The sequence below is a fragment of the Cydia strobilella genome, chromosome 22, assembly GCF_947568885.1.
Source record: "Cydia strobilella chromosome 22, ilCydStro3.1, whole genome shotgun sequence".
NCBI lineage: Eukaryota > Metazoa > Arthropoda > Insecta > Lepidoptera > Tortricidae > Cydia > Cydia strobilella.
Window position 1 is genome coordinate 2,030,828 of NC_086062.1, and position 24,595 is coordinate 2,055,422.

Here is a 24,595-nt window from a genome sequence, read left to right on the forward strand (position 1 = left end):
AAATAAGAACGCTTGTAATCACTTTAATAAAAACATTATTGTGTAAAATCGATTTTTGTTTTTATTGGCTTCATATACTTATTCTCATTTTTAAGAAGAAAGTGGAGGACCCGCCCGAAATTACCTTTTCTTACAAACGTAGTTCTCATTTTCCTCTCTGGATATTAACATTATTGAAAATATTTTGACACTATTTGTTGTATGTCAATCACAGCTATGTCCCTACGTTTGTTTTTTTTCTGAAGTTTTAATTATTACAAGAGTACTGAGCATTTTAAAAATTGTATGAAATTTGTTTTTTGCCCCTAAATTCTACAATAATCAAAAAATCTAAAAAAGTCACACGTAGGGGCATAGCTATGGTTAATATACATCAAATTATATAATATAATATATATAATATATTCCATTATGTCAATATCCAGAGAGGAGAATAGGGACTACGTTTGTATGAAGAAACGGTCATCCCCTTTCTTCTAACGAAGTCGACATATTCTTACTGTAAAAAACAGTAATTTATAGTGTATCCAAATGAATACGTTTGTTTCTACAACATAAATAAAAATACACATTTTTGGCTAAAATTACTGCAGCACAATTATATTAGAACTTATAACAACTATTTGAATACGTTTGACTAGAAACGTTCGAAATTAGAGATCATAATCTATTCTTTCCGTTCTTTAGGCGACCTATCGCGGAACCCTTTACCATATCCTATCTACCATGTAATATTGCTATAACTTGACTTTTGACTCGTTTGGAACCAAAAAACAAACAATTTTTTTTAGTGGTGCGGTATTCAGACCCAAAGGCAAGCACTGGAATTCATTTCAACCTTAAAGTGAAATAAATCCCGTTCGTCACATTAAACTATTATTACTAACGTATAGAACCGGCACAGAGAACCAGTATTTTGCGCCACGAGTTGATGTAGTTTTAACATCAAACCATAGAAGCGGAGCGTGAACCTCGCGACCTAAACGAGTAAGCGCCATGAATTTTTACGGCGCTTACGACGTTTTGGTCGCGTGGTACAGGTTGTGTACTTGGCGTGGTTTCTTTACAGTAATAATAACTCAATAGTTCGTGATCGCCTAAAGAAAACCAACACCTTTAACTAAATTCGCGTCGTAATAGTTCTTAGCTTTAACTGTACATTTTCAGTTTGAAGTTGTCGAAGATGCGATAGCTGCGTTAATGACCAATGATGATTTAGATTGGGTTTTGGAATTAACAAAAATGCTTAATAGCGAAATACTTTAGGACTCATCTTTCCATTTGCCATAGTTAATAACAGTTACCTTCACAACTTTTTTTGCGTTTGTTATCATAAAACACTGATTTAACAATATGACTTTTATACTGTTGAGACGCCATTGCTATTTAACCTATTTAAGTCACAATGGCCACTCATCTTGTTTTTAGTCATGTAAAACTGATCATAAGTAATCCTTGCACACGATATTATTTTTTAAGAAAAATAAAATGACAAAGTTAGATGCCACGTAAAAATAGTGTTCGAATTTCACATCAATCCGCTAAATAATAAATATTCGGAAACTGACAAATGTGAAAAATTTGGTTGAGTAGAAATAAAAATTTGATTACGTAACCTTTTTTAGGTGCAAAATGTACAAAAACTGTAATTTCGTGCAAATAAATCATATCAGCAGATATTTTCTATTGGTTCTTTTTTATTGGTGGAGGCGGATCTGCGCGAACTTCGAGTCACCAATTGGCGAGAGGTCGCACAGAACCGAGAAAAGTGACGCTGTCTTGTGTCGGAGGCCAAGTCTCATTTTGGGTCGCTGAGCCAAAGGAGTAAATAAGTAAGATATTTTCTACCAAATTAATATCGTGTAAAGAATCTTATACTACCCTACCCTGCACTCGCAGCTTCAAAATCAAAGACAACTCCAAACTTTCATAGCACTAACAGATGCTGTTGGGGAATACGGCGTCACAAGAGATGATCGTCCTGTTCGTCATGTTCATCATCCGATTCCGCAGAGTCCAGACTGGGGACATGATCCATGTCGTGGTCCAACTGTTGGTCTAGGTCTGTGGATGGTGCATCGTCGTCTTTCCACTTGTCCATTGATCGCCGGCGCGCGTTCATGAAGAAATTGCCGACGGTGGTGGGCTCTAAGCCGAGTTGGCGCGCTATTGTCACCTGCATCTCTTTTGAGGGCCGCTTTGTTTCCTGGAATCGAGATTAGATGTGGTTAGTTATGATGATCACATATTCACACGCTCTTCAATATATTAACGCGCTCCTCGCATCACACCGGAATGTGATGTATTTGCAAGTAGATGGATGGATCTGTGTTAAGAGTGCATGAAGTTCTGTGAGAGGATGGATAAACGTGAATTTTCTGTTTTGTATTAGTTTTTTTCATTTTTGCATTTGTACCTACTGTTTGTCCTCTACTTAAGACCGTATAATGTACCTAGTCTGTATGATACTGTCTGTTTTAAATTTCACAGTGTATTAGTTCGCTGTAATGCTGTGTAATTTCTTGCATCAATAAAATAAAATAAAAATATTAATTTTCTAATGTAAGGACGTGCATAATTATATTGCTATCCTCTTTAAAAGGAACATTAGTGGTTATTTTTCCATACAACATTCTCGTAGTTTTCCTGTCAAGATTTTGGCCCTAGAAGATGATTTTTATATAAGTTCAATATTACCATTATCTGTGTCGGTACTGTACACGTTGCTTTATTAAATATTTTTGTTTTTATAAGAACCAGGTTACTTCAAACAGCGCTAAAAACGGCCAAATAAATGCGCCGTAAACAAACGAGTAGCATACAAAATCGACAATAATAAACGCATTAATCAAAACGGTCAGACAAAGATAGCTTCTTTTTCATTGCGTTCACAAAATTTCGTTACGATTGGTTAAGTTTTGGAGGAGGAAAATGTCGAGAACGAAACCGCGATTTCTGAGATTTTTACGCAGGATTTTTCGCCTAAGCTGCAGTTGTCCTTATCGCACTAATTTTAAGAGCCATCCCCGTCAGCGCGAAGGATATATTTACCTAAAATTTTCAAACCTCAGAATGGGGCTTCCTCTTAATAGGTAATTAGGTAGAACATATAAACCGAGTCGCAGTAACGGCGTTTCTGACACTAATTTACAATGAAATGTCGATGACTCATTTCAGTCGCGTCCATGTTTACGACAAGTACGCATGTAAACTACAAATATCGATGAAAATCAAGCTCTAGTATTAATCATAGATTATTGTATAAAATGGTGTAGGATATAAGTATAACAGTTATGGACGCTATTGACGTAGAATTTTATGTGAACGAGATTGTTAGTTACAAAGAATGGATGGAATTTACACATAAACCATGAATTCTAAATACTTCCGGTATTAATACACTCACCCCAGTTAATGTAAAAATAAGTTATGGAATAAGGAAAGCAAAAATATACATTTCATATATGAATATAAAATATCGCTGCTATTAATCACGAGAAAATTATTAAATTTGGAAAAAAGGGATTTAAATTGATCACAATTTATGAAGAAAAAGGTAAACTGAAATAGATGTCATATATTAGAGTAAAGGTGGCGAAGCCCTTCAGTGGTAAAGGTTGGATTCGAATCGACGTCTTAAAAAAAAAAAATATTAAAAAAGGGTACCTTAAAAATAGCCTGTAGAGTACGCCGCTGGAGGTCTGTGAAAACCAAACGGGGCTTCTTCGGGGAAGGCAGCGTATCCGACACCAGCTCCTCCTTGCGCTTGCAGCCTGACGACGTGACAAACACACCTTGTGATTATTATTAGATTGTGTTCTTTCCTCACATCTCACATACATACATAGCCTCCTAAGGCCTAGCCAAATTTGCCACTAAAATTTGAACCTATAGTGTAGGGAATAGAGTTAATTTTGTTTTGTTTGAAAACTGAACGAAACAAAGCAAATGCAACTTTGTTCTAATTGAATATGATTTAAATTTCATCGAACTGAATAAGTACTATAGGTTAAGCCGTTGGAGGATATAATCATAACGGGTCCCGGATGGGTAAGCACAGGTAATGGATTTCTACTTGATATTTTATTTGCTCTCGAAATCTGTCTATTACTTCATAATTATGATCATCACATCAAGCAATTTTCAAGATAGAAGTTTATTTTGTAATTATTGCCATCTTCTTTGAGATGCTACTGTTTAATTACCCCATAGTAGTGAGCCCTATGCTACTTTAGAGTGAGAGTTCGCAGAATACACTTATTTTAAGACTTGAACTGAGACAAATGACTAGTTATCGCAACGCCATCGAACCGATTGCAAATTCTGTGCACATGGCACTTTCAATTTCCGTTTTATTGGAGTAAACCATGAACCCAAGGAAGTTATTCTCTTCACAGAATATCATAACATTCGATTTTGAATAATTTAGCAAAAGCCAATTTACTGAGAAATTAAGCCGGTCATATAGGCTTGATTTCGCTTTAACTGATACAATAGTACAGAATAGATTTTTATTATTATTAATTAGATGCGATGTTTCCTGATACTTACTGCCTCTCTGAGGAATCTGGGCCGCTGAAACAAGAAAATAAAAACCATGTAAATTTAAAAATAAGTAACCAAGTTGAAAAGGACCAGAAATAAAATAACCTTCATAATTGCAGTTATCACAGTTTGAAGGGCTCAATATTCCTGGTTTATTGTTAAGGTACCTAACGCTGCATCTTTACAAAAGGACTTTAATGGACGTGTTTTTTTACCAGTTGTATTGTATCTTTGAATATCTATAAAGAATCCATCTTGAGAGAGTTGAATAAGTATTTCTCTTCTCTTAAAGTGATACATTACACTATCATACACAATTAATTGTCCTTTTTCTTAAATGCAGATCAACTAATAGGTAATAACAAACATGCCACTAAGACATTAACTAAGCTGTCTTCATACGCACTCTACTTCACAAAAAAGAAAGTGAAAACAAATGCTTTACGTAAAAGTGCGAGTAAAGACTACTTTGATCTATCCTAGTTTTCCTTATAATTCTAAATGGCGCCCAAACGTGGGGCCATTTAAAAAATGAAATACACATTTCATTTTTTTTCTATTTCACTATACATCTGACATAATGGAAAATCTGGTATAATTGATAAAAATAAACATCTAAATATAGTAGACAATCTATTTGAATAATACAATAAGAATGAAGTATGGGATATTTCCTATATGTCAGATAATGTTAAACACCAAACGTATTAATTAAAAGGCATACCTGGCGACAATGTAAACAACATTAACAAAGGGTTCTGACCTTCAGGCACCTATAAAATAATATTCAAAACTATTGCAGCCGACGCAGGGGAAAACAAAAAGGGAGGGACCGGGGCAGCGATAGCAGTCTAACATTCATCTTGGCTTCTTGAAGCTAACAAAATACACTTATTGCTAAAATTATTTCAAAAACATCCTCTCTAACGGACAGTTTTGGCTTGAAAAGGCAGTATCGTTGCCATCAGAAGCATTTTAACTTGTCTAAACTAGAACTAAGGTAAAGATACTGCCAATCCAAAAACAAACATCTAGACGAGCAAATCTCTATACATTTTACACATTTACTTGTATGAGATCGATGTAAATAAAAACAAATAATAAACTTAGACATTTTTTGTCTAAAAGCGACCTGTTAAATCAAAACACTTAATCAAAAATATATGTTTTATATGTATATATGTTACCTTGCAAGCTATATATTTTATAATACCTATAAGAAACCAAGTCCACTGCTACGCAGCCACAAAAAAAGGATGGGGACGGACAAAACTCAACAAAACAAAAAAAAAACTTTTTGATCCCTTTTACAGGGTGGGTATCCACGCGTCATTAAAAAAAAACAAAAACAAAAGAGGAATGAAAAAGGATTGTTGGTTGTGGATAAATCAGGACAGGACTCACAAGCACGACACATCCCCAGCTGGTTCGTATCCAGCCGTGTCCCAGGATTGGGGCTGGTACCCCGGGCTGGGCCCCTGGGGTCCCTGGGACCCCTGGAATTCCCGGGGCGGGCAGTATGGCTGTATGTTGTTTACATTGTCGCCTTTCGTCGCCTGCTGTGGTGTATCTGGAAATGTAAATTGGTAATCTGTGGCTCTTGCTTGGTTAGAGAACTTGGTTAAACTTTTTGATAGATATATTTGTAAAATCTATGGACTACCTAATATCAGTAATATCATACCTAACCCAGTTTTAGTATTTTGGTATCATACTTAAAATAAATAGTGAAAAAAAAATTAATGAACATAATTCGGAAAACTTGAACGGAATATGTTTTTATTCGAAAATATTACAGATGACAGGTTGCGAAGTTTCCAAAAAGTTGAAAATCTTCTCGGAAATTTCAGGAAAACACAACTAAGGGAACTTTCATTTCGGAAATGAAAAATTTCAGAAGTTTCCGAAACTTTTCCATATGAAAATTTCACAACGATGGTAACTTTCCGATTGCACACAGTAATATTATTTTTACGTAAGGTTGATACTCCATCTCTCCAATTTCTTAGTCCAATGTGCATTGCGTCTCACTCTCTCGCTAAGCAAAATGTGACACGTAAATACACATTGAACAAAGTAAATTGGATTGGACAGATGGAATACCAGCTTAAACGGGCCCACTGACTATCTGTCCACCGGACGATATCGGCCTGTCAGTTAGAACAAAAATTTGACAGTTCCGAACAACTGACAGGCCGATATCGTCCGGCGGACTGATAGTCAGTGGGCCCCTTAAGACGTTCGTCATAGTATTCAGACGCGTTTGGATGTAAGGATGTAATAGTGATGAACATTTTATACATATCCATTCCAAACTGTGAAGGAATAAATAATAAATATTCTGGGGACATTCTTACACAAATTGGCAAGCCCACGGTAAGCTCAATAAGGCCTGTGATGTGGGTACCCAGACAACGATATATATAATATACAAATACTAATACTAATATAGGAATGAGCGCAATCACCAGAGAAAATACCTCTGAGATATGTACCTATATAATATTATTATAGATATCTTGCGAGGTTGCGAAGCGGTGTGAGGATGCGACCCCAATCGTGCACGCGTTGCCATTGGTGTTCCTATATCACTACATTGCACCTTATAAAACAAAGTCTCCCGCCGCGTCTGCCTGTATGTATGTTCGCGATAAACTCTAAAACTACTGAACTGATTTTCATGCGGTTTTCATCTATCAATAGGGTGTTGAGGAAGGTTTAGGTGTATAAAATGTTAAGGTTTTGTGTAACCCGTGCGAAGCCGGGGCGGGTTTTTAGGCTCATTTGATCTAAACGTCGATCGTTGACACAAGGTACTTAGGGTCTGATGATTTAGCCGGAATATTGTCACCGGTACCCATCAAAGATGTAATAGAACTATTTCGTGTCTAGACTTATTTAGTAGGTGTTGACTGACTCCTTAGTTTTTAGGATTACATAATGTAGCCGGAAGATGGTTCATGGTAATGAATATGACAGATAGCAATGATGAAATAAAATCGCTTCCTGTTCGATCTATATGATGGATGCTACAAACTATGCATGGACAAAATATGTAGTTTGTGATATAATCATCGGGATGGCATAACAACGTAGCTTAGCTTTAAATTCAACTGTATATAATACAGATTTCAGCAGGTTATTCACTTTATTCTGGTAGCTGACATACGCGTCACGTCCCCGGCAAAGTAAACCTTTTCGTGGATTGCCCCTAGGGTGTCGGGCGGTAAAAGTCTGCTTAACCACCTTTCTGTAACAACCTATAAGTATGCAATAAATGATTATCTTATCTTAAGCCATTTCTTACTCATCATCGTCAACTAGCATTTCCAATCCAATTTTCTAAGAAAAAAATGGGACAATTCGTTTAATTGTCAGGACTTAAATAAAAGCTTACTCGGTTGTAGGGAAAACCTAAAATTTGATTTATTTTTATTTTTAGGCACACAAAACAGACAACATTTGTTACATTACATGAAATAATTATTTACAGAAGAGGTTATGGTTGGTTAAAATAATCGCCATGTGAGAATAAATGCTTTATACTGGAACTTTTGCTTCCAAACATCCATCAAAACCTTACAATCTTCAAAACGCATAAGGTCATAGGTTCTAAAAAAGGACATGATGGCATTATAATTTTTAAAAACAGTGTTGTTTGTTGGAAAAATTTTGACTCATGAAAAATTTTCTGCACACAGTCAAAATTTGATCCCTCAAAAAACACAACCCTCAAGCCCTAAAAATAAAAAGGGAGTACAGCGGTATAATTACGAAAACCGTCCTGGACGGTGCGGGGGTGAGGCGGAGGGGAGGGGGCCATGGATCGATAGCGAGCAGGGGAGGGGCGTGACGTCACACTGCCATGTGGTGCCGGATTATGGCGAGGCAATCGAAATTCTCTTTTTGAATTTTTAATGTTTTGTTTTAATCGACTTTTTTGTTTATTTATAAACAGTTTAGGTTTTATAGATAAAAATATTTGTTTAGCAAATACCTCTCAAAATTAATTTGAATTAAATAATTCTATTTTCCACTCGGATTGTCGCGTGCTGGCGAAGAAGTATTGTTTATTTTGTTTATGACAATTAGAGTAAAATATAATTTTTTTTTCAATGCAATCTCAACCTTAACACAGTGTTGTTTTTCATTTTGAGCCAAGAAATTATATGTTCCAATTTGATCTATTTTTCTCATCTGTTTAAAAGGTTTCCCACGAGTTGTGCCTTAAAAAGATAAGTTTTATTGTTTTTCAAGGCATAATTCACAATAATATCAAAGATAGATATAACTGTAATAGATGGATACAGTCTAAGGAAAAAACGTGCCTCGAAAATCACGAAAATTTGATTCTCGATCAGATGGCGCCACTAGTTTTGGCCTACACTCGTATAGAGGGCGTTGACTGTTTCGTTTGTTATTTATAATTTTAACGCATACCAGTGAAAAAACATGGGTCAAAATCATATAAAAATAATTAATGCAAATAAAAAAATCATTTATCCATATTTAAATACATTTTATCGTATTTTTATAAATATTTATTTTTAGTTTTAAAGTGTGTCGACAGATGGCAGTGAATTTACTAGGGTTACAAAATTTACTATGACAGTACCGCTCTAGTATAAGTTACTCTATGATAATATAAAGAAAACGGTCAGCATTTTACTAATTTGAACTGTGGCTATTGTATTTACTGTTAAATTATCCGCTAGCGTCCCACCGTCCTAAATTCCTATTAGGTACTACCTTTTTACCTACAATAAAATTAAAATCATTATTAAATGGAACAGTTGCTTTATAAACAAAACAAATTCATTTATATTTTATTTTTTACTGCGAATTTTACGTGTATAGTGGGCCGCTGGCATAGACATAGTATATAGATATACAAGTAGTTATAGACGCGCCACCGAGCGACCGGGGGTAAGAGAAAGAATACTCGTATTCATATAAATTTTGAGGATTTTTTCTCTTCCACTCTTATAAATTTCGTCATTTCGCCATCGCCTCCTACCTATGATGCCACCCGATGTGACAAGGACAAAGCATGGCACTATTTTCTCTATCCTCTTATAGGAATCGCAATAAGACTATCTTTCTCTATCAAAGATCCTCAGGCCCTTGCCCGCTAGAGGTTATATCTGTAAGTGAGACTAAAGGTTTTGATAGTCCGTATCTTTTCTCGCTTTATCTGCACCTATGTCACTTTTCAGATGTCACTGGTGAATAGGGTACATGGACGTAGGCATTATATTCATTGTGTAATTTTTTATCGTCCGTAGAGTCACCATATAAATGTATGTAGGTAATATTAATATCTCGACCACAGAAGGTACTATCCGATATTTCAGTAAGAGTTTTACCTACTTAAAATTTTCTATTTCTAAAACAGAATATTCCTTTATGCTCAAAACGAGCTGTTTAAAAATTAAATTTTTAAACCATTGGTTTTAAGGACAATCATTTTAGTAAAAAGTTTGAGAATTCGAAACTATCATTGCGCTTGCCAGTGGATAAATCTCAGAAGGATTTTAAAGCGATTAAATCATTTAAATGTGATATTCCTAATATTTTTATGAGTATATCCGAGGCACTTTTAATGTTGCAGATACATCATAAGATGCAGGAGGGCCGATTACGCTGGTATGGCCATGTAATGCGCAGAGACGAACACCACATGACGAGACGAGTTATGGCTATAGACGAGGGCAAGAGAGGCAGAGGCTGCCCGCCAACCAACTGGACTAGAACCATCTCCAAGGACATGACGGAGCTAGGCCTAACGCCAGCAATGACTAAAGATCGCAACAAGTGGCGATCAAGTATCAGGAGGGCCGACCCCAAATAGGGAATGCGCCAGGAGAATGATGATGTTTACATGTAATGGCTATAGACGAGGGCAAGAGAGGCAGAGGCTGCCCGCCAACCAACTGGACTAGAACCATCTCCAAGGACATGACGGAGCTAGGCCTAACGCGAGCAATGACTAAAGATCGCAACAAGTAGCGATCAAGTATCAGGAGGGCCGACCCCAAATAGGGAATGCGCCAGGAGAATGATGATGTTTACATGTAATGGCTATAGACGAGGGCAAGAGAGGCAGAGGCTGCCCGCCAACCAACTGGACTAGAACCATCTCCAAGGACATGACGGAGCTAGGCCTAACGCCAGCAATGACTAAAGATCGCAACAAGTGGCGATCAAGTATCAGGAGCAGGGCTCGGAACCGGTATTTTTTAAAAACCCCGAAATAGCCCAATATTTTGATTTTTTTTATGCTCATTACGTAGGACTGAATTATGTATTTAGGAAACAATTTTGCACTATTAAAACGTTCCATTAAAAATGAACTTATAAACAAAAGAACGAAAAAGAACGTAATAATACCGGTATTTTTGTATGGAGCAAATACCGGTTTCCGACCCCTGATCAGGAGGGCCGACCCCAAATAGGGAATGCGCCAGGAGAATGATGATGATTTCTTATATTTTTATGAATTCTATAAAAATCTATAAAAATAATGAACATATAACATTTAAATGATTGAATCGCTTTCAAATCCTTTTGAGGTGTAAATTATCTGAAAAATCTTATTGAATTTGTCCCGTCTAACATTATCTAACACATCACATTACATTAACATTACCTTGAATTTTTACGGGCCTATTTAAATTGCTAATTAGCAATAACAAAGTGGGAAATGGTGATAGCGTTTCATTAACCTTGCAATGTATACGAATGAATATTATTAATTACTTTCTGAATAATTTTAGTATATCCGAACCAATGCTCTTGTAATAAGCCTGATATCTTGATTTTTTAAGTAACTTGGTGTTGTGGGCGTCCATGGGCGACAGCTGTTGCTTACCATCAGGCGATTCATCTGCTCGTTTGCCTCGATCAAACTACTACATCATAGTAAAAAAAAATGTCACCCTGTATCCCACTTACTCCGGTGCGACAACGCTCGTAGTGACGCGCCGCATCGACCGCGCGGCATCGATTGCGTACAATCGATGCGGCTGCTGACCCCGTTTATCGACTTGCGAACAACGCGGGAAAAGAGTATTTCATTAAGCATGCAATATATACAAACGATTTTTTTCATTATTTTCTGGATAAATCTAGTATACCTATTAGTATAACCTATCCAAAATAAAATAAAAACGCTTTTTTGACAATAGTCGCGTCCTGTAATGTGTCAAAAAAAAATTTTTTTTATTAAATTGGTAGGTTATTTGTCTATTATGAAATTAGGGTTTTGCCCTAATGCCAGCACCACACTTCGCTGTATTTGGCAAATATTCGTGTTGCATCCCTTTTGTTTTGTATGTCAAAGGAAAGAGATGCAACACGAATATTTGCCAAATAAGGTGAAGTGTGGTGCCAGCATAAGACTACGTCAAATTTTTTGTCACTGTATCCCACCTACTCCGGTGCGGCAACGCTCGTAGTGACGCGCCGCATCGACCGCGCGGCATCGATTGCGTACAATCGATGCGGCTGCTGAGTGCTGACATGCTGAGTTGCTGACCCTGTTTACTATCGACTTGACAACGCGGGAAAAGAAGAGTATTTCACAAACCTTGCAATATATGTATATTTACCACCGAATCTTATACATTAGGCACTTTCTGGGTAATTCTATTATATTCGTATAAACATAAACTGAACAAAATGTAAATAGCATTTTTTCGGATTTTTAAGAATAATCCAGTGTGTAGCAACACATATTATATTATGTTTCAAATAATTTTATTGTTAATATTAGTTGCCCGCGCGCCGCGCTCCCGCGGCCGAGCGATGTACTTAAAAGTAACGGCACATCTTCGGGCGCATTCGTGCGCTCCCGGTTTTTCTTGCCAGATCAGTCGAATCCGCTACACGACGCCGGAAGGCCGCGCGCAGGCCAATCGCTCTCGCTTATGTTTTAAATACGTTTTACATGTACTTTTCTGTATTTCTTCTTCTATGGTGTCCTGTGCTATTTTCTTTCTTCCGTACTGTACTGACTATCTTCTGTGGACTGTGTTTAACCCTTAATAAACTTTATAAACGTTAAACTGCGTATATGTTATTTAATAGCTCCGTTGCTATAAATTTGGTGACCCCGACGTGATTTTCTCACGTAAGCTGAACCCAGCCCAGCGCAAGTATAGCCCGTACGACCGCGAGTTGCTCGCAATTTACGAGTCTGTCAAGTACTTTCGGCATATGCTGGAGCTGAAGCCGTTCAGAATTTACACCGATCACAAACCTATCGTGTATGCCTTTACTAAACCCTTGGACAAGTGCTCGCCTCGCCAGTTTCGGTACTTGGATTTCCTTGCGCAGTTTTCCACCGACATCCGCCACATAGCAGGTGAGGAAAACGTGGTCGCCGACGCGCTCTCTCGTCCTGTCGATGCAGTCAGCGGCAATGCCATTGACTACAACGCGTTAGCTTCTGCTCAGGAACGCGATGCTGAGTTCCAGCAGTTGCTAAAGACCGGATCGTCATTGCAGCTCAAAAGGTTAGTTGTTCCTGGTACAGCTGGTGACGCTGCAGTTTATTGTGACACGTCTGGACCAATGGCTCGTCCGTATCTGACTCCCGAGTTTCGTCGACAAGCTTTCGACTCGATACATGGACTTAGTCATCCCAGCCCTAAGGCTACGACAAAGCTTGTAACTCAGCGATATGTCTGGCCTGGAGTAAATAGAGACTGTCGCAATTGGTCTAGAGCTTGTCAACACTGCCAGCGATGCAAAGTGTCAAGGCATGTGCACTCGCCTGTGATGTCATTCGCGACTGACACAGAGCGTTTTGCACACGTTCATATTGACCTGGTTGGTCCACTGCCATTTTCGCAGGGTTTCCAGTACTGCCTGACAGCATTGGACCGCTTTACAAGGTGGCCTGAAGTGATACCAATTTCTGACATTAAAGCAGAAACCGTCACTCAAGCATTTTTCTCCGGTTGGGTATCGCGATTCGGATGCACCAAGCGTATAACAACAGATAGGGGGAGGCAGTTTATTTCCGAGACTTTCCGGCGCTTGGCAAAGTCTATCGGAGCTGAGCACATACAGACGACTGCCTACCACCCCGCAGCGAATGGAATGTGCGAGCGCTTCCACAGACAGATGAAGGCTGCCATTAAATGCCATGCGAGCGAAGATTGGGTTGAAGTCCTGCCACTGGTTCTTTTAGGAATCAGGACGGCATGGAAAGACGACTTGGCCGCTTCCACCGCGGAATATGTGTACGGTCAGCAACTGCGCTTGCCAGGGGATTTCTTTGAATCCTCGGGTCAAGATGCGCCAGCTGATTACACAGACTTCCTCACTCGCTTGCAGCTTATAATGCGCAAGTTACAGCCTTCACCAGTGGCTCGCCATGGTACGCATAAAGTGTTCGTGCATAAAGACATGGCTACGTCGACGCATGTATTTCTACGCAATGATGCCGTACGGAAGCCCCTGCAACCTACGTATACTGGGCCTTATCAGGTGATTGAACGGGGAGACAAGTTTTTCAAGATCCTTATTAAAGGTAAGCCAAATAATGTCTCCATCGATCGGCTCAAGCCCGCGTACATGCTAGGCGAACCCGATCTTAGTCCGGCTCCTGATCAGCAGCTCGCAGCGCCACAGCCAGCAAAGGCCGAACGCAGAACTCGCTCAGGACGTGTTGTACGTTTCCCTAGTTACTTGTAATCGACCTAAAGGTCTCCGAAGGGGCTGATGTAGCAACACATATTATATTATGTTTCAAATAATTTTATTGTTAATATTAGTTGCCCGCGCGCCGCGCTCCCGCGGCCGAGCGATGTACTTAAAAGTAACGGCACATCTTCGGGCGCATTCGTGCGCTCCCGGTTTTTCTTGCCAGATCAGTCGAATCCGCTACACGACGCCGGAAGGCCGCGCGCAGGCCAATCGCTCTCGCTTATGTTTTAAATACGTTTTACATGTACTTTTCTGTATTTCTTCTTCTATGGTGTCCTGTGCTATTTTCTTTCTTCCGTACTGTACTGACTATCTTCTGTGGACTGTGTTTAACCCTTAATAAACTTTATAAACGTTAAACTGCGTATATGTTATTTAATAGCTCCGTTGCTATAAGTGTAATGTGCCTGACATTATTATTTTTAGGGTTCCGTGCCCAAAGGATAAAAACGGGACCCTATTACTGTGGTTCCACTGTCTGTCCATATGTCGGTCTGTCTGTCACCAGACTGTATCTCATGAACCATGATAGCTAGACAGTTGAAAATTTCACAGATAATCGAATTTAAACTATCGTGAGATTCGTAAGACATATTAACTTAGCTAACTTAGCGGTTTCACTCGCGTATTTGGTGTGTGCGCGAGCGACTAAAAATACGTGAGTGAATCCGCTAAGTTAGCAAAATTTCACAGATGATGTATTTCTGTTGCCGCTATAACAAAAATTACTAAAAAAATCATTTGTACGGAACCCTCGGTGGGCGAGTCCGACTCGCCCTTGTCCAGTTTTTTTTTATTAGTACCTAAATTGTCGGACCCTATTGTGATGGTGCAGAACCCTAAGTCTACGTTTAACTAGTTGAGCGGCAACGCTCGTAGTGACGCGCCACAGAGATTGTACGCAATCGATGCGGCGGCTGACCCTGTTTACCAACTTATCGACTTTATGCGAAGTGGCGGGAAAAAACAGTACTCAGCCCTATTTACGGTTTGGCTACGTGTGTTTCCTGTAACATCCAGTTATAAAATGTCTTACAGACGTTACAATTGATTGATTAAATACGTTAATAAAATTAATACACATTAAAAATTTGTCGTCACCAAACACAAGCTAAGTATAAGCTAAGGTTAAGTATGTCTACAGGTTTCGCCAATAGCGGCAAGACACACATCCAATTCATTCCATCCCACAAGTGCGTCCCCGTCCCGTATTCCTAAAACTTCGAAGCCCACACCTTAAAATCCATTCGCACGTGCCCCTGCACTAGTGACGCGCCGCATCGACCGCGCGGCATCGATTCTCGACAATCGATGCTGCAGCTGGCGCTGTTTACCAACTTATCGACTACCGTGAGAACAGTGCGAGCACAGTTTAAGAGGGGGATAACGCAACATTGCAGTTAGTAGATACATTGTTAGACGTTAACGTTATAATCAAAGATAAATGCCATGAAAAACATTACACAGAATCTAGATTATTTTATAGGTCAAAGTTTATAAGTCTTATAGACGTAACCTTATAATTAATATTTTTAAAATTTCACGAACTCCGCAGTTATAGAATTATATTCCTACTTTATAGTATTCCTTGGTTTTCGTCTAGATTTCTAACTATCTACAAAAAAACTTTACTTTTCAGTTTTTGCTGTATTGCCGTTATAATAAAATAAATTAATTAAAAAATTAAAAACACGACTGCTGAATTTTAAGCGAACTGAAAGCTAAAAATAATTTTGATTTTAGTTATAGTTACATAACTTTATGAATTTAAATTGGAATATAAATGTACACTTACGGTCATTTACACTATATGTAACTATAACTAAAATCAAAATTATTTTTAGCTTTTCAGTTCGCTTAAAATTCAGCAGTCGTGTTTTTAATTTTTTAATTAATTTATTTTATTTTATTAATTTTAGTGACAAAACGAAAGAACTAAAAGTATGATTTATAAAAAAATCCAGACAATTTTAAATGTGGATATTAAATTTGACCTTTTAATTAGCTCAACGTTCCGGAATCGAAATGCGGCCATCTTTTTTGTGGGCAATATACCTATTCACGGTTTGGGACATTTCACATCTATATCTTTACATTGGTACAGCTTTTAAGAGGTATTAGTAGTTTTGAATGTTTGAGGCTCAGGAAAGACTCGTAAGTCTCATAATTTAAATTTTTACTTTAAAAGATTTTCATTAAATTATCTTTGACGCGACTTTGGTACGTCCCACGCATGGCCTTCGGCAAAATAGCAGGTTAATAGAGTTAGACAAACTAGACAAAGATAAGTCTGCAGCGATTGTGATTGTCCAGACTGTGCAAGTAAATTTTTAAATGGGAAATTTCTATGAAATTATGACGTAAGTATAATTAACACTTTCACAAGCCATAAGCTCAGCGTAGTGCCGAAGGTCCAAGATGTCCTAGGGAGACGCGCTTCTATGAAAAGCCTAAGGCCAAGCTGCGGGAGGTTAGTGCTGAAACACAAAACCATTGTACAAGTATCGAATTGCGTAGGACGAAAGCCGCGCGAGCTCCGCGTAGGGCGGCAGGGCCGGGGCATACGCACTTCCTGCAATATCTTCAAATATTGTAACTATGCAAAGGCCGAAGGCCGAGCTGCACGAGTCCCGCAGCTCGGTCTTTAAGCGCGCCTTCGTTATTAAGATACTAGGGGAAATTGCAGGAAGCGCGTACCTGTTGGACACTCCGGGCCTTCGGCCCTAGCTAGATGGAGCGCGGCCTACGGCCCTCGCATTTAGACACTTGTAACATTTGTTCTGTGTTTGAATACTAAAAGCGCGCTACTCTCGAACTCGAACGCTGCGGGCCTGCGGCCTTCGCATAGATACTTGTACTATTGTTCTATGTCTGAATACTAGAGAAAGGCGCGTCTTTATCGGACTCTTTGGGCCTTCGGCTATGTGCGTAGCACTTGACGGTACTTGTCGGACGCACCCGGCCTTCGGCACTTTTACTATTGTTGTGTGTTGAGCACTACACCTTGCTCTTCGGCCTTTGCAATTAAGATACTAGGGGGAAGTTGCGGAAAACGCGCACTCCAGGCCTCCGGCCCTACGCGGAATTCAGACTGCGGCCTTTGAATTTAAACATTTATACCTACTATCGTTCTGTGTCTGAACACCAAATTATTAAAGGCGCTCCTCTCTCAGACGCTTTGGGCCTTCTTTTATTTAGTCCTTAGTTTTTTTTAGTCGACTTTATGTCGCAAGCTTTCTACAATACATTATTAAATCAACGTACATATAGTATAAACTATGTGACTTAAACACTTTTCACAATCATGAAAATTCGTTTAGTAGGTACTAAAGCTAATAAGAAATGGAGTTAGTAGGTACCTATGCACGAGTTCAAACAAAACCTGTTTTTTTTTCCTTTACAACCGGGTTAAATCAGTAGGCAAATAGGTACATAAGCAATACGAATATCATCGCTTAAATCGAAGATCACATAAATTTTAGATTTTAAATATTTCAATAGCGCGATTTTAAAATGTTTGTCTTTAGTTTCACTCGATAAGTTTGCAAGATTTTTTTTTCCAACTGTCGCGCATTATTGTGTATTACGTCCGCCATATTGATTTTATTATGACGTCACATAGCCTATGTCACCCGGGATGACGTGAGGATTCTAATGATATATCACACATCTAAATCGGTTAAGGTGGAATAAAGAAACTCACATACATATATACACACAAACATGAACGCTGAAAACATTACACTCTTTTCTTTGGGCAGTCGTGTAAAAAATAATTTGTTTATCTTTAGAGCAAGACGGTGGGCAATCAAATGGGGGTTAATGTGATTAAACCTTATTTTTTACACTATCCACTTTGTACAAAAGAAAAAAGCTTTGGAGAAAAGGCACCCCCCTGCATACAAAGTTCTGTAAATTAGTATGGACGTGGGGTACCTTCTCTCTGCAGCTGACTGTACATACTTCTTACTAAATATGTGAACAATTTCACACTCTATAAAATGAGGGTCACAAAGGTCATAGGCTCGGTTCATTACTAAATTAGCAACTGACAGGGGAGGTGCTAACGTTGATATACATGTCTGCGATATACTTAACTTAAAATTTAGTAAAATTTTAATAAAAGAGTAATCGCCGAGTTTCTGATTGCCACTTAAAATAATGCAAAAAAAATTTTTTCACATATTTTCATTACCTACAAATAAATGGGCAGGATGGGGTTGTTAATGGGCAGGACATTCAAATAGATTTTTACTAAGACCGGTGATACAGAATGTGTGTCAATTTCTAAACGAAGCCTCAAAAAACCGTGGAAATATCGGTAGTAACATAATATCGACAAATACACGGAGATAATACCGAGCTATCTTATCACGTAACTGGTATACACTTTACAACACAGATTTGAGTGCATTGCTCCAAAACTTCCATGTGTATTTACGCTTTTATCGATAAAACGGTTATGTAGGTACCGTTCTATCGATTTTGTAAAATCAATGAGCAGCTGACGTTTGTTTACTAAAGTTATCGACGTTTTTTATCGACTCGGGAAATCAATGGTTAACCCAAGCTGTTTAAATACGTTTTTTTTTTATCTGAGCAAATTCAAAAGTAAGGGTTATGATTTTTTCTATGTCTGTAGGTGAGTAGGTGGGTACGTTTGTATCGTGTGTTCTACCGTATGATCAAAACTAATACTTAAATACTAAAACTTAATTAATTAAAATTTAATGACTTGATTTTGATAAAATATGTTTAAGATACTGACAAAGGGAGTAACCTTCTTTGGCATTTATACAGGTTGACCCAAAAATACGTTTTAGGAATATGTTTCTTGTGTGTAAGTTCTGTTTCAAAACGTTATTAAAAATAAAAACTACAATCATTTAACAAAAAACAAACGTAGGTATAATCTTACCTTTACTTGATATATATATATAGGTCTTCGACATATGTATCATATATGAATGTATGTGTACTAAATAAATTTAAAAAAATGCCATCACGCAATCGCGAAGGCTCGTCACGCTATAAAACTATGAAAACGGATTATATCGCGTATATTGAACTTATAATACATCCCAACGTTTCGAACCCTTTACAGCGTTCGTGGTTAACGGGTGACTGAGGAAAAAAACTACAAAGTTCAAAAATACCCACATACAGAAATAATGAACCATCATAAACTTTAAGGCTGGTGGTACATGCAAAATCGGTTCATAAGGCTAGTTATACAATACAACTCAATTCAAGTAAAGATATATATATTATACGCGATAAAGCTACGCCGGCTCCAACCCTACACCTCTGATCCGAGAAGATTTAATTCCCTCCTAAATTGTAGGAAGGTATCCCAATATGGGACCTGCAACAAATTTGGCGGGACACATCTTTTCAAAACATATTATACTCAGAATATCCAACATCATTCAACACAAATAATATAAATGCTGATATGAATGATGATGATATGAGGGATGTGTTATATTCAATATACGTGATATAATTTATTTAATGAATAAATGTGTTTTTATTTTTATCTAAATCTAGTAGGTATAATTTTATATTGCAAAAGTATTCCCATTAAATTCCTATTAAGGTTGAAGGCGGGCTCTATAACATCTAGGTAAGGAAAATAAATCGTCTCTCGAGACCCGGGAAAAGGAAAAATACGGGTAGCTTGGGGAAATATATGTTCGCGCTATCTGGGTCCCTTTCAGACGTTGGGAAAATATCTGGTGGCTATATGTACCTTTCACGCGTTAGAATGTGACAAAAACAGTGGCAAATAGACCTAGATTTCTTTCTGTTTTTAGTAGGTAAAAAGGTAGGTTGAAAGTCGTGCCTATTGGCTAAAAGATGCAGAAAAAAAATTATTTTTCATTTTCACAAGTATTCAAATTATGGATGGTATAGAAAGGATGCCAATCTCTTATGGCAGAATTGTTGCAAAAGTAACCGCTTTCAGCTTTAAATAATAGTTCCTAATCTCTCCGGTGGCGCTAGTTAGGCTCTGGGACATGAGTATAACATGAACCATAGTAAGTATGAATTGTATAGAAAGGATCGCAATCTCTTATGGCAGAATTGTTGCAAAAGTAACCGCTTTCAGCTTTAAATAATAGTTCCTAATCTCTCCAGTGGCGCTAGTTAGGCTCTGGGACATGAGTATAACATGAACCATATAAGGCAACAAATAACCCGACCAAATTACGTAGGTTGTTTTTGGTGGTATTTCGGTGTATGGTGGCGCCGCCTAATTACTGTTTTTTGATGGACACTTTTCATACATAGAGATTTGGCTCCTTTATATAGTCTCCATGATTCAAATGTTTGCAAGATTTGACTTAAGCAAACGAACAAGCATAGGTACAAACAGTGTAGGTACCTCGGTCCTATCAGTCCATTTCGAGTGTCGCATGTTCTCTTATTTGTCATTTTAAGTAGGACAATGAGTTATCTGGTCTGGTATATTTGCACTAATTATTACTTAACAAAAACTTATACAAATCTACAGTTTTCAATAAATCCTTTTTTTTTAAACAGTAACGTCGTTTTTGTTTTATAATTAAGACTGGTTGACACAATCTCAATTAATTGTACCTTCAATCCATATTCATAGACGTAGTATATGTACATATACAAGTAGTTATAGACGCGCCACCGAGCGACCGGGGGTTAGAGAAAGAATATTCATATTAAATTTGGGCAGCATAGGATTTTTTTCTCTTTCATTCTTATAAATTTCGGTATTTCGCCATCGCCTCCTGCCTATGATGCCACCCGGTCGGTGATAAGGACAAAGCATGGCACTATTTTCTCTTTCCTCTTATAGGAATCGCAATAAAACTATCTTTCTCTATCAAAGAGTGTCAGGCGCTTGCTTCAATCTGAATTCCTAGCAATAGATAGAGGTGACAACCTGTCAGCTACAGCACAGCCGGGCTAATAGCATGGCGCGAGAGTATCCCGCCATGACATAGACTACACGTCCCTCTTTAATTCATACAGTTAGTAAAAGACTGGTAGTCTATCTCGCGGCGTGATACTGTCGCGCCAATCATGTGCTCGGCCTACTGGAATTAGGTTGACAAACACTAGGATGTCTAGGATGGTTAACTAAGAAGGCCACGTTCAGCTGCATGGAGCCAAAACTGCAACTACATAGTAATTAAGTATAATAAACGCAGTGGCTGTGTGTTAAATTATTTGCACGCAAGCCAGCTAATTTTGCTTCTTTTCTTGATAGTAAACTCTTCTTCTTCCTCGCGTTATCCCGGCATTTTACCACGGCTCCTGGGAGCCTGGGGTCCGCTTGACAACTAATCCTAAGAATCGACGTAGGCACTAGTTTTTACGAAAGCAACTGCCATCTGACCTTTCAACCCAGAGGGGGAACTAGGCCTTGTTAGGATCAATCCGGTTTCCTCACGATGTTTTCCTTCACCGAAAAGCGACTGGTAAATATCAAATGATATTTCGTACATAAGTTCCGAAAAACTCATTGGTACGAGCCGGGGTTTGAACCCGCGACCTCCGGATTGAAAGTCGCACGCTCTTACCGCTAGGCCACCAGCCCTTTTTTCTTTTTAGTAAACTGTCTGAGGAAAACCCGATGGGAATCAGTGTAAGTTAAAACGCTTGACTAATGACCAGTGATCAGAATAGGTAGAGTATAAATACCTAAACTTGGTAGAGTTAGACCCAGAAAAGTCTGCAACGATTTTGATAGCACACGCAGTGCAAATGTTATTTATACGTCATAATTTCATAAAAGTTAGACGTTTAAAATAACACTTGCACTGCGTATGCTATCAAAATCGCTGCAGAGTTTTCTTGGTCTAACTCTAGAACAAAGTCATAAAGTGGAGACTGCCTTGCGATACATTTTTTGCGGGACTGAAGTCCCGGAAATGTACTATGTAAACAATATCGTTATAAAACTTATAAATAAGGTAAAAACAATGCATTCCTCGTTTTTGTCCAATACAATCATTAGGCGTAAATAAAACAACTAATTTATTTGGCAAACAAGGCACCAAACACCCTGTTTTCACGTTGTGCTTTTCACGTAACATTTTAATCGCTTAGTGGCCCCTATTTTCTTTTGAGCAGTATATATATAGTTTGTCAAAGGACTGTCTCATTTCAAACATAGACAGAGAGAATCATAATATCTTTGTCTTACACTAGTACTAGCACCCAAAAGAAAAGGATGTTTATTTGTTCTTATTTACTGCCAATTTGGTTTGACCAACTATAGTTACAAAAAAATTGGTTATCTTATTTCACGCGGAATGCGAAATAAATGCTGAATAAAACGAGGAATGCGTTGTTTTTTACCGTATTTATAACAATATTATTTACTTAGTACGATTCCGGGACTTTAGTCCCGGAAAAAAATGTTAACGCAAGGCAGTCTCCACTTTATGACTGTTCTACCAAGTTTAGGCATTTATACTCTGCCTATTCCGATCACTACTAGACCCTTAACAAGGTCTGTCATTTGACCATCTTTGCTGACCTTTTGACCATCGTTGCTGACCTTTTGACCATCGTTGCTAGTTTGTACAGTCCGTATGAAATATATAGATATTAGTGACAGTCTACTTGAACCATCATTATCTTGAAATGCATGTTGCGATACCTTGGCTTGGCCAATGTTTTAACACCTTTGACTGAGCATAAAAAGGTCTTATGTCTGCAATTAACAGTTTGAATGGTGATACTTCTCAGAGACTTGTAGTTTCGAAAAACCTCTGCATATACTCCACGTGGTGTGCAGACAAAAAAAGCCTTGCCTAGATCTCCGATTGGCGCAGTTCGCTTCGAACAGCCCTGCAGAGTACTGAAAATACAGCAACATTCTACGGAACTTGATGCTAAAACCACTCAACAATAGGTCAGAATGACAACAGTGATCCAAAAGTTTCAATATACATAAATTTTCGTGAATTGTGAAAATGTGGTTTTTTCTTTAAGCACACTTAAAAAGCACTATTCTTTTGGACCATAATTCAGTAATTGAACTAATGTTGGAAGGTTTTACAGAAACATTTTATGTGTACCTAGTATCAAGTCCCTGGACAACTTTTTAACTAACTAATCTACCCAACAAAAGCATCATGCATCTCACCTGCAAGCCTAAGCGCCGACATTCTCTGGAACTCCGGCTCCTGCAGCCATTTCCACATCCTCCTGAACGTCTCCCGTCCTGATTTCAACTTCGACCAAGGCTTCGGGTTTCTTAAAAGATCGCTTAAAGTCCCTTGTGATCTGCATAGGACTCTCTGAGCAAAGATGGCTTGAGGGATTGAGTAGCGTTTCAGTTCGCCACTTATTCGTTGAGCTAGCTCTTTCGTGTTGATTTCTTCCGTGTCACTTTGTGCTTGCTGCTGTTGAGCCGCTTGCTGCTCTTCTCTCGCTAATAAGGCAGCGTTTAAATCTAGTCCTGGGCTTGGTAAAGGCGGTGTCGGTGAGCGTCTTTCAAAAGAGTTCGGCGACGCGCTTCTTCTACTGTATGCGGATTGGGGAGACAGCGGCTCATTATACGGCGCTGGTGATAACGACGCATAAGATTGTTGCTGTTGTATGACTGTGAACGTGCCGCCTGCATGGTACGCGAACTTATCCGAGACTGTACTGATAGGCGGTAAAGGTAATAGAGGTGTTAAAGTGGCGTATGAAGCGGGCTCTAGGCCGGGTGGAGTTAGCCGTCCATTGACGACGGATAGAGGGTGGAACGCGGCGTCTCCGTCTGGTAGCAAGTCGGCTGGGGACAGTCGAGGGGGAGAAGCGTTGCTTGGGGCGACGATGACGGTGAGAGGTGCCCGGTCACGCGCTCGCGTGTCGTCCATGGCGCGCGTGTGGCGTCGGCGCGCCCGACCGAGCGACTGAACGACGCCTGCGCGACGCACCCTAGCCCCCCCTTCTGTCGGTCGCGCGCCCTGCAAACCCCTATACCATCAACAATTGTAAAACATCATAACTAACTACATTATCAATGGAAACTCAACTCTATTGTCAAGCTTTTGGGTTGAATTTTGATTGAAAAGTGGCGCCTTGTCGGACGGTTAGCAACGTTGTTCAACAATGCACCCTTATCCTAGCCTTAAGCTATACATCGTTGCTTCTCATTACTTTATTGCTACTCCCTATTCACTGCCGTGTTTGTACACACGCTCTTTTACTAAGTCGGCTCAAAAGCGTCAATGTATGTAATGGGTTGAGATTTGGTACGTTTATTATTGCGTTAATTAGGTATCATGGTAAGAGATGCCCTCGTTTGACTGTCAGCGTACTTACTGGACCAGCGTACCTCATGGTGGAAATCCTA

General features: G+C 38.7%; 1 protein-coding gene across 2 annotated transcripts; it reads right to left on the reverse strand.

The window, feature by feature from the left end:
- Window positions 1-1,861: 1,861 nt before the first annotated feature.
- Window positions 1,862-24,221, reverse strand: LOC134751544 (homeobox protein onecut). Of its 2 annotated transcripts, none has more exons than XM_063686999.1 (4): window positions 23,396-24,221; window positions 4,552-4,575; window positions 3,667-3,794; window positions 1,862-2,206 (listed from the first exon to the last, which is right to left on the reverse strand). In XM_063686999.1, the coding sequence occupies exons 1-4, from the start codon at window positions 24,114-24,116 to the stop codon at window positions 1,964-1,966; spliced, it is 1,116 nt and encodes a 371-aa protein (XP_063543069.1). In that variant the 5' UTR covers window positions 24,117-24,221; the 3' UTR covers window positions 1,862-1,963. The 2 variants fall into 2 exon arrangements, with proteins under 2 accessions (XP_063543069.1, XP_063543070.1); XM_063687000.1 differs by having other exon boundaries at window positions 1,863-2,206; window positions 3,667-3,773; window positions 23,396-24,217.
- Window positions 24,222-24,595: the final 374 nt, after the last annotated feature.